This window comes from Antechinus flavipes, chromosome 5 (assembly GCF_016432865.1).
Source record: "Antechinus flavipes isolate AdamAnt ecotype Samford, QLD, Australia chromosome 5, AdamAnt_v2, whole genome shotgun sequence".
Classification (NCBI taxonomy): Eukaryota; Metazoa; Chordata; class Mammalia; order Dasyuromorphia; family Dasyuridae; genus Antechinus; species Antechinus flavipes.
The window spans coordinates 217,689,102-217,700,365 of record NC_067402.1 but is presented as its reverse complement, the minus strand read 5'-3'; the positions used below and the strand labels follow the sequence as shown (position 1 = coordinate 217,700,365).

General features: G+C 39.0%; 1 protein-coding gene across 2 annotated transcripts in view; it reads left to right on the top strand.

The window, feature by feature from the left end:
- Positions 1 to 408: 408 nt before the first annotated feature.
- KIF5A (kinesin family member 5A) overlaps positions 409 to 11,264 on the top strand; it is a 33,898-nt gene continuing 23,042 nt past the window's right edge. For both annotated transcript variants that reach the window (XM_051962069.1, XM_051962068.1), the window contains exons 1-6: positions 409 to 826; positions 6,494 to 6,581; positions 6,679 to 6,752; positions 7,379 to 7,483; positions 10,617 to 10,665; positions 11,151 to 11,206. In XM_051962069.1, the coding sequence (XP_051818029.1) occupies positions 698 to 826; positions 6,494 to 6,581; positions 6,679 to 6,752; positions 7,379 to 7,483; positions 10,617 to 10,665; positions 11,151 to 11,206 (501 nt within the window). In that variant the 5' untranslated portion in view covers positions 409 to 697. The remainder of the gene's footprint in view (positions 827 to 6,493; positions 6,582 to 6,678; positions 6,753 to 7,378; positions 7,484 to 10,616; positions 10,666 to 11,150; positions 11,207 to 11,264) is intronic.

Genomic DNA, 11,264 nt, shown 5'->3' with positions numbered 1-11,264 from the left:
AAGGAGGGGCAACTGTCTGGGAAGGAAAAGGACCGGAATCTTGATCATTACGCCTTCTTCCATTGGGATGGGGAGCTGTATCTCCCTATTCCCCTCCTCCACTCCTAGAGGGTGGAGCTGGGGAGGGGGGCGGGGATGTTGTTCCTCTGCAGCCAGTTCTTAGCCAACACTATCAAACTGGTTGTCTGAGGGGACAAGGGTATCCAGGATTCAGTAATTATAGGAATGGGGGAATTGAGGGGGAACCCAGGTTCTCTCTGGTGCGGGAAGGGATGATTATTAGTTTATCTAGCAAATTAAGGAAAGGGTGAGGGGTTGGATCCCTTTCCATCAACAGCCTAACCCCTTCCACCTTAAGAGAAGCCCCGCCTCCTGCTCTCTTCCAGATCCCCCCTCCCCCCCCTTCCCAACTCTAGCAACCCCGCAGAGTAGAGCTGCAGCGGGAGGGGCTGAGGCAGAGAGGAAAGAGAAAACCGGAGACGAAGCTGAGGGGGTTTTCTCTAAAAATCTCTAGTGCCACCACAGAGACCTTCCCCAGTTTCTCTCCCTTCATCAGCCTTCCTCTTCCTTCTCCATATAGCATCAGTCCAAGAGATTGAGTCCCTTCTGTTCCCTCGTCTGCCTCTGCTAAGCTCCCCAAGCCTCTCTCCAAAGCGCCCCCACACCATCACCACCACCACCACCACCGGTCATCACCATGGCGGAGACCAACAATGAATGCAGCATCAAGGTGCTCTGTCGATTCAGACCCCTGAACCAGTCGGAGATTCTTCGGGGTGACAAATTTATCCCTCTTTTTCAAGGGGATGACAGCGTCATTATTGGGGTGAGTGCCCACCAGATGAGGACGATGGGGTGCAGGGATGGGCATCTGTATAGAATATGTCCCAGATGTCAGTTAATGCTTGTTTTGTTTCCCCACTCATCCAATTCTTCTGTCTCCATCTTTCTTCACTCTCCATTCCCCCTTTCCCTCCATCATCCCTTTTCTATTTCTCCCCATCTTTCTCCATCCCCCACTTCCGCAGCCCCTCCTTCCCCTCCCCACTCAATTCTTAGCTCAGGCCTTAGATGGGTGTGGCCTGGGCTAGGATTTGAACTCTTGGTTCTCTGCAGAGGTAAAGCTGGTTCATTTAGTTGTCTTCCTTTTAATCCCTCCCAATTCAATCACTGATTGCCAATTCTCCCCTCTGCAGGGTGCTAACCCAACTGCTATACACTTACTCTCCTATTTTCTAATTCAGAGGTCAAGATTCCATTCCTAATCTCATCCCGATTGCCAGTTTTCACCTGCCACCCTCAGAATGTGGGTATAGGGTAGAGGCTTTTTATCCCAACCACACCCCAGCTGAGACTCTAGATCTGCTAGGAAAAGGTTTTTGTTGTGCTCAGTCTTTCTGCTTACCCCAGGGAGATCTAGTCTATGGGGCCAGAGAATACCTTTCTTTGACTCTGGGGACTGGTAGATTGGAGGGCTATTTCCATTTTTAAGTTCTATTGCCATCTCCTTAACTTGTTCTTAACATGGTTCTGGAGGTCATTGCTGTGCACCCTCCCACCCCAATTTGGTTTGACAGGGAAAAAAAGCCTCTGAGATAAAAAAGAAAAAAACAACAAACTCTCTACAACCTCTTAGGTCTGAACTTAGTAGGAAAAAACATTCAGGATAGGGCTTATTTAATAAAGGTCCCTTTATCTCTTCAAAAAATGCCAACATGTTCATATTCTTATTTAACCACCTTTTTTCATAGTAATCAGATGAAGCCACTTCAGTTTCATCACAACAGTCCCCACCCATGGAGGAGGAGATCAAGAGTTCACGTCATTCCCCTGCATCCTGGCCTAGGTTTCATTCCTAGGCCCAGGCTCCAGTCTAAGCTTCTGGTAGCATGTTAAACTTTCCCTAAACCTTCAAAATTTATGTCTGCCATAACTCTGATAATAAGGACTGTGTGGCTCTGGCCTCCAAATGATCCTTGAAGTTGGAACATAATGTAAAGGTGGTAGAGCTTGAGACCTGAAAAGTCCAAAGTTGGAGTCTGGGTGGGGGAAATATTAAAGCACATTATATTTGAGGGAGGAGTGGAGCAATGATTATCAGGAAGGGCTAAAGACAGGGAAAATGGAGCTTTAGATGAAAAAGGAGTGGCTAGAGAGAGAAATTCATTCCTCCCTACCTCCTCAGCCCTCAAGGACAACCAGTTCCACTCTGTCCTCCTCCAGTCTTAACTGTTGACTCAAAAAGATGGATGCTTACTTGCCTATCATTTTTATGTGTTTATTTGATACCATGAAGATACAGTCTGCTTTTCTTTCCTCATTTCCCACACTTTTTCTTCCCTCCCTTTCTCCAATCTTTACCAAACCCAACCTAAATAAAATAAAATTACTGTTTAAAGGTGAGCTTTTCTTTCTTTTGGCAGCCATTAGGATAGAAGGAAGAACACTAGATTTGGAGACTGAGGAACTGGGTTAGAATCTCAAGTCTTCCATTTATTATCCAGATGACTTAAATTTAACAGACTTCATTTTCCTTGTCTCTAAATTGGGGGGGGGGGTTGAATGAAGTGATCTTCAAGAGGAGGTAGATGATTACTTCTTGATAGATTCCTGTATAGTATGATTTATGTTAGATCACCTCAGAGCTTCTCTCTGATTCTTCAAATGCTAAAAATGCAATTGTTAGAGTCTGTTCATATTCCAGATCCTAGGGTTCAATGAAACTATGATTAAGTATGGGCATAAAGACATAAAGGAAAATAAAACTGTGGGAATATTTATGGTTAGTATAAATGAGCAAATTAGCTAGATTTTACATATTCTAATCACTTTACCCCTGAGCTTAGTTGTTGCAGATGGATTTTTCATATAACATTGAGCTAAACTTCTCTCAGTTTCTTTCATAATACTTTTGTACTATGTTTCTATTTAATTAAAAGGTAAGGAACAGGTTATGTCTCCCAGCTTTTCCCAGTTAAGAGGGGAGGTGACATCCAAAGAAGGGAAGAAGGAAGAAGAGGGACTTAACTGAGACCACCTCCATCTTTTCCCTCATTTTTGAGTCTTCAGATTTTCCCATCTCTCTCCTTGTCTGTTTCATTTTACAAGCTTAGACAGAGGGGCCATTTTGTCTCAGAATCCTGGGGTGTTTTATCTTTCTATTTTACATCCATGTTTGTCTTTACACCAAGAGCACGAGACCTGAGAAAAGAGGCATTTCTGGAGGTATTTGGTATTTTGAGGGAGATTCTTTTGAAGGAAAAGTTAAATGACTAATGTGGAAATATGTTTAACATGATTGCACATGCATAATCTATATCAGATTGCTTGTTACCTTGGAGAGGGAGAAAATTTAGGCAATATAAATCTTATAAAAATGAATATTGAAAAAATGACATAATAGAAAGTGATTGAGAAGAGTTAATTATGGGACAGAGCTGTTTTAAGATCTGCTGAAATATAAGAGAAGATCATAGGAAGTATCTTCAGGGAAAAGAGAAGGATCTTCCTTGGCCCTAAATCCTTACAATTTTCTTTCTTTATAATCAAAATTACCTGGTCTCATTAGACCTATTGTTTTTTGTGAAAAAAAAAAAAAAAAAAAAGACAGCCTCATTAAATGACTAAAGCTTTGTATTAGGGGACAACATTATAATTCTCTCTGGCCCCAGCTTCCACTTATAACTTTCCCCATGGATCTGGGGAAAGGGTCATGAACAATATTCATAGCTTGTTTTATTTTAAAATGGTGTCTGGGTTACTGTATGGTGTGTACTCACTCTCTGTCATTCATTGTTTCTCTGTGTGCTTAGATCTCTCTGACAGCTCTGGTGGAGAAAGGCCTGGTGTCTGGGGCGCCAGGCTGTCTAGGATGCATCCCTACCAGGATAGAGGTGGAGCAAACAGAGAAGGAATGATAATTAACCCCATATTCTAGTTCCTTCCACACATATGTTCCTTTACTCCAGTGTCTACTAGCTTTTTTCATAGCCCTAGACACTATCTACTCCCCTTTCCAAAAAGCCATGGAGTATTAAGATTGAGTTGGATGGGAAAAGGAAGGAATACCTCAAAAAAATTTGGCTTGGGACTTGATTTTACGACTTGATTGCAGTGTTACTAGAGATGGGAATGGTGTTAGAAAACAGCATGAGGGTTATGCTTAATTACTTTAGCTTTTGCAGGGTAGGTCCTAGTATCCTTTTTAGTTTTGGGTGGTCAGAGGACGAAGACCCAATGAGAGAAAGGACAAAGAAGTGAACACTCTAGAGTCTGTGTGTCTGGCATTGCTATGGTGACAATCCCCAAGAGCATCACCAAGGAGACAAGGCTTGGTGTTCTCAGTTCAGACATTACTAGGTGTCTTAGACTAAGGCACCTGAAAAGGAGTACCTTACCCCTGTATCTCATATAACATTCCATGGAGAATTGTGGAAAGGATCTGGAAAGACATGGATTAGGAGGGGAATAAGGAGACTAAATATAGAAAAAGAAAGATTTAACTTGGAGTAGACAGGCTATCTATGGGCAGGACAGATTTTCAAGGCTGGGATTTCTAGGATCTTTAAATGAGAACTCTCCAGTTTTTTTTTTTTTTCCATTATTCATTTCTAGAAAGGTTAGAGACTACTGTGGGTGGGATATAAGTTATATATTAGATATTAGAGGCTAAAAAGGAGAAATGTGTGTGCATTTCTGATTTAACCAGTTTCTTGGCTTCCAAGATGTTTTTAGCACCTACCTTCACTTCTCAATCAGGATGGAAGCTCACTGGAAGTGACTGCAATGACTATGGCAGTAAGGGGCAGGAAGCAAAGGAGATACATCTCCCTCATGAGGTTGGAAAATAGTACAAGGACTGCACATATTCATTCTATAAACGGGATTTGGTATATGGGAAGTCCATTGTTCAACATTTCTGCTCAGTTCTACTCGATAATATTTGTTGAATACAAAATAATTTGTTGAGTGAAGATGGGAATGGAAGTCTGAAGGATTATTGGTATTTGTTAGTTGGCTAATCTCCATGAAGAAGTTACCCTATCTTCATTCCATCCTGGGCAAAATTGTGATGAATTTCAATTCTGCCTGCAGCCACTTAATTCTTCAATCATGCCCCTCTTTGGTAGCACTTCTTCTTTATCCCCAATGTCCCCTTGAGCTCCCTTTATGATCAAAACTTCCCCCAGAGAAGAATTTGATAAACTCATTCATATTAAGGTATAAGTATTTTTAAAAGCATCATTTCTCTAAAGAATAGTTTAATTTTAACTAAAACAAAGCCTTAAGTTCTAGCAGTGGGATTTAACACATCAGCAAGATGGGGAGGTAAACATTCTTTTTAGCTTCCAAATTCCTAGAATTATTTAAGATAGGAACACATTAACAATCAATCATATTTTACATAGCACTTTAAAATTTACAAAATATTTTCCAAACAGTAGTCCTGTGAGATACATAGCATGATTTCCATTACCTCCATTTTACAAGTGATAAAACTGAAGCTCAACTTACTAAGAATTAAAACTGAGATTTAAAACCAGGTTTCCTTACTCCCAGTTAATGCCTTTTTCACTATACCTCACTGGACCCAGTTAATCTAATATTTCTAGCCCATGAATGTCTTACTGCCACAAGTCTAATAATCCTTCCTAGAATTATCTTGTATCTTTGATTTTCCCTTTTACCTCCAAGTCAGGCAAAAGAAAAAAGGATGGGAGTTGGGGAGGGGGTGGCTGAGGTAGCTTAATGTTTCAGCACTTGGAGAGCTCCCCCAGTTTTAATGTAGCTATAGCGCCCTCTGGAGAGCTTAGAGCTCTCTGGAACACTACTAATGGGAGTGTTGTCTGGGAGTATTTGACCATTTAACCATCTTTGCTGAGACTCAGGAAGAGGAACTGTGAGAACAAGATTGACTCAGGAATTTGTGTGTATGTAATCTCTTCTGGCTGTATCCCTGAATTCATGAAACATGGATAAATGATTAGAGTTGAGAGTAGGCTAGAATCACTGGCCAAAGAACAGATATGTTTTGGTTTTCTGTATTTCTCTGTCATTGGTTAGAGACATGAAAACAGTTTTGGGGAAAGGCAAAGATTTATATTTCAAAGGACTGAGATGGAATTTTAATATGAACAAACTGTTTGTTTCCCTCTTTGCTGCCTTTTTCTCATTATCTCATCCTGGGAGGTGGCATACTAAGTCAATAGGTTCAAAAATATAATCTTTTTCTGTCTCCATCTCATCTCTTCCTTTATGTTCTTTTTTTGGTCAGTTTTTTATCCCATCCTTTACTGTAAATAGTGATTGTTCTATCGGTTTCCTGCTTCCTTCCCTTCTTTAGTTCTTTTGTATTTGCCTACTCTGCAACTCCCCCAGACCAGACCTTAAATTTATGGAGGAATAGGGGTAAAGGTGGGAGTTTTGTCCAAGTGGCCTGGAAAAAGGGGCACCCACCCTTCATCATATCTGACACCATCTCTTTCTACTCCAGGGCAAGCCGTATGTGTTTGACCGAGTATTCCCTCCAAATACAACACAGGAACAAGTTTATCATGCATGTGCTATGCAAATTGTCAAAGGTAATTGGTATATTTTGTGTCCGGGGAAGGGACAGTTCCTATGTCTCAGTTCTCTCTTTTAAACCTTCTCTTTACCAATACCATTCTTTTCTTCCAGATGTTCTTGCTGGTTACAATGGCACTATTTTTGCTTATGGACAAACCTCATCAGGAAAGACACACACTATGGAGGTGAGAATTCTGGTATCTTTGCAGGAGCAAAAAAAAAAAAAAAATGGGCCTGGAAGTTTTGAGGAAGTTAGTCCCTTAAAATAGATTTCTGTCTTTTGTGGAGAGGGACAGAGACCTCAGTATATCTATTGTGCAGTGCCCTGATTGAGAGGTAGATTGAAAGGAATCATATATGAACCTGCTGAGGATAATTTGAATGGACAATATTTTATTTTCAGCCTGACTCAATTTTCCCCTTCCCATATCTTCCAGTTTTCCTCTTTTTGTTCCAGAAAAGAAACAACAAAGTCTGTTCCTATGTCTTGCTATAGTAATTGACTAGGTCACTTTATTTTTTCAATCCATGAAATCCCCTATTTACTTTCCACATCCTTTTTCCACTAAGGTGTTAGTGACACTAGCAGATCTTCAAGACTTGAGATAACCAACTTCTGATTGCAGAATGAACCAACTATCCTACTTTTAAATTTTATTTTATATCACATAAGAATAAATCTGTGTTACCTTTGTATTATGAATTCACATATAATTTGATGCAAATAATTGCATTTAGAAGATACTTTCATCCCTATATCTCTACTCTTCCCATGATTCAGTCTGACTTTAAGATGTTCCTCTTTATCTAGGGGAAGTTGCATGATCCTCAGCTCATGGGAATCATTCCTCGAATTGCCCGTGACATCTTCAATCATATCTATTCCATGGATGAGAACCTTGAGTTTCACATCAAGGTGAGTATGACAGAATAGTTGGATATCTTGAATAAGTGGAAAGGTTGGTGAAGTTAGGTATATATTGAAACCAGAGGGGAATTCAGATGTTGTTTATATTTCTCTCCTCTAATATGCCTCATCTCACTCTTCCAATAAATTGCCTTCTCCTACTAACTTCCCTTCCAAACACTCTTTCTTTTAAATTTTCCTTCTTATCTGAACAGGAAATTTAGCATACCAAAGATCAAATCTCAACTATATGTTTTTTTCATTTAGCTCTCTATTGCAAGATTTATAGCTATGAGTTCTAAGGGTCGTTATCCCTTCTCTGTCTAATCATTGCCATTGGTCTTTTTCCTGACATTTAGAGATTCTCAATTATAGCCTACCTACTCCACATCAAACTCCCTGTAATTAAAAAAAGAGTTCATTAGCAATTATATGAAGAAATGTAAGTAGAATAGGCACATGATACAGATTTATTAAGGTATAGACTATAGATGAACAGTTAACATTGAGATTAAATTACAGAACATATTATAGAATATGGAATATTAATAAAGTTAACAGCATGGAAATCTTATTCTAAAGTATCCTTATTCTAGCCATAAACACAAACAGATTTCTAGAATAACTAGACCAGCTGCCAAGCTGTCTTCAGAAAAGCTGTATATGTTCTTCTCTTTAGGTGCCTTCAATCTCTAACATCAGAGTTAGTGCTCCTTCTGATCCCTTACCATTTTCAGAGCTGACCAGATAGATACTATTTGGACCTAGTTTAAAATGTTATATTTGTCTCAACCTGCTGCAGCTCCATCTATCTCTCTAGTTTTGGAAAAATGAGCCACAGTTTTTTTTCCTACTCTTCCTCATCAAGGAAATGTTGACCCAAAACCATGTATTGATATAATGTGTAGTCCAAGCATTTACCTCTGCTTCTCACTCTAGACTGTGACCTTACCCAAACCTGATACAATCCTGGCAGCTGACCCCATGATAACCACATTCTCTCCTTGACTCATTGCTTCCAACTAGAATTATTTCAGAAAAAAACCTAATACAAATAGGATAGCTTGTGCCTATAGTATATGTTCACTCCCAAATGAGTAAAAGGGCTTTCAAGTACAAGGGAGCCTATGGATTACTGTGCAGTAAAAGAGCATCAAGTATACAGCAATCTTTTTTCATTCCACAAAATGTGCATAAGACACAAGGGATTCATAGAAGTGTATAAGCAAAAAAGTTATCAAATAGTGCACTAGCTTTCTCTGATAAATTTGTGGGTTATTGGGGCAACTATTTGATGATTTCTAAGCAGAATGATCCACTATTTAACTTTCTGTCCAGAGAAGTGAGACTTCTCAAGTAATATCAACTTTGGGAGTTAATTCATTCCCTTCTTGTCTAGAGAATCTTACAGAATCTCTCAGGACTTTAAGTACTATTTTTGTGACTTAGACTACCTCTAACATATTTTGAGTTGGGGGTATTAAACATTTCTCTTTCCATTGGACTTATGTTATTTGGAATAATAGAAACAGTAGAAAGTGGCAAGGTCTAGATTTCATCTCTTCCCCACCCTCCCTCCCCCCTGCCCTAGTCCCATGCCCTACTCTATCTTCTTAGAGTCCAAGAAAGGGAAATGAAGCTGCTATTATGGCTTGAATTTATAGACCTTAAAGAGGAGGTAATTCCTGGAAGAATCCCCCTATATCCATGCCCCTATATCTCAGTCAGCTAATTATTGGAATTTTGTATCTTCTTATAAAGGAATTCAGTTTTTGGGAAGGACCCATCAGATGCCTCCAAATAAAATTTTATATTCTGTAACCTGTCTCATCAGGTTGGTTAGAGAAGTCATCAAATTGATACAATATTCTCTTTTTTTTTCTTTTCTTTCTAGATAGTTTATTACTTTTTTTTTTAAATTTTAATTTTATTTTATTTAATAATAACTTTGTATTGACAGAATCCATGCCAGGGTAATTTTTTACAACATCATCCCTTGCACTCGCTTATGTTTCGTTTTTTCCCCCTCCCTCCCTCCACTCCCCCCCCCAAGATGGCAAGCAGTCCTGTATATGTTAAATATGTTGCAGTATATCCTAGATACAATACATATTTGCAGAACCGAACAGTTCTCCTGTTGCACAGGGGGAATTGGATTCAGAAGGTAAAAATAACTCGGGAAGAAAATCAAAAATGCAAATAGTTCACATTCGTTTCCCAGTGTTCCTTCTTTGGGTGTAGCTGTTTCTGTCCATCATTTATCCATTGAAACTCAGTTAGGTCTCTTTGTCATAGAAATCCACTTCCATCAGAATACATACTCATATAATATCGTTGTTGAAATGTATAATGATCTCCTGGTTTTGCTCATCTCATTTAGCATCAGTCCATGTAGGTCTCTCCAAGCCTCTCTGTATTCATCCTGCTGGTCATTCCTTACAGAGCAATAATATTCCATAACATTCATATACCACAATTTACCCAGCCATTCTCCAATTGATGGGCATCCATTCATTTTCCAGTTTCTAGCCACTACAAACAGGGCTGCTACAAACATTTTGGCACATACAGGTCCCTTTCAATACAATATTCTCTTGATCACAATTAGAATTCACAAGTGTTAAGGTTAAGAAGGATCATGGAAATCTTACAAACATTTTACATCATAATATATAAAGCAATTATTTATTAAAATACATAAAGTTTTAAAGTGCTTTTCTCCTATCATCTCTATGAGGGTAGATAAGGCAAGTATTATTACTCTCATTTTACTAATGAAGAAACTGAGGGCTAGAGAGATTAAGTGACTTGCCCAAACTACTTGCCTGTGTTGAAGTTGGATTTCAAACACATGAATCATTACAAAAAACTCAGTATCCTTTTTTTTTTTTGACAATAGCTTTTTATTTTCAAAATACATGCAAAGATAGTTTTTAACATTCACCCTTGCAAAACCTTGTGTTCCAAATTTTTCTCCCTTCTCCTCTCCCAGACAGCAATCAATCCAATATATGTTAAACTTGTGCAATTCTTCTATCAGTGTTCTTTTTAGTATACTGATCTGTCCCTCCTACCAATAGTAAGAGAAGGGTCATTTAATCATAGGTCTTTTCCCTCTATTCCCATCTTTTCCCCTACTCAGGTTTCTTACTTTGAGATTTATCTGGATAAAATTCGTGACCTGCTGGATGGTGAGTATTAGTCTATCTCTGGGAAGTGGAGAGAAGGGAAGATGGGAGGATGGTGAAAAGAAATTTTCTTATTGTTATCCTATTTGAGAACAATTTTGGAAGACATGCAAAGTATAAAAACTTTGGGAAGGAACAAAAGCATTGTTCCCTCCTGTTCTAGAACCTCCATGAGCCTTTCTAAGAATTAAAAGGCTATAAAAGATAACAATAAGAATATGTCTTAAAAATAGAGGACTACAGGTTTGAGAGAGAAGTTAAGGAGGTTCAACCTGGAGGAAAAAAAAGGCTAAGGACATATAATTCTTGGGCTAGAGTTCTAGAGGAGAGGAAAAGGAGTTAGACCTCCAGGGATACTTCATGATAGCTAGAGAAATATGGGCAGGGGGAAAAAAAAAAACCTTCAGTATGATTTGGGAATGATAGAAAAATAGAAGAAGAACAGGAACCTCAGATAACAGGTCTTACCCTTCTTCATCCTAATTCAGTGACCAAGACAAATCTCTCTGTGCATGAAGATAAGAACCGGGTGCCATTTGTCAAGGTGAGAATGGGGTTAGAAGAAGAATGGTAATTTGGAGATCAGTGTCTGAAGATTCAGA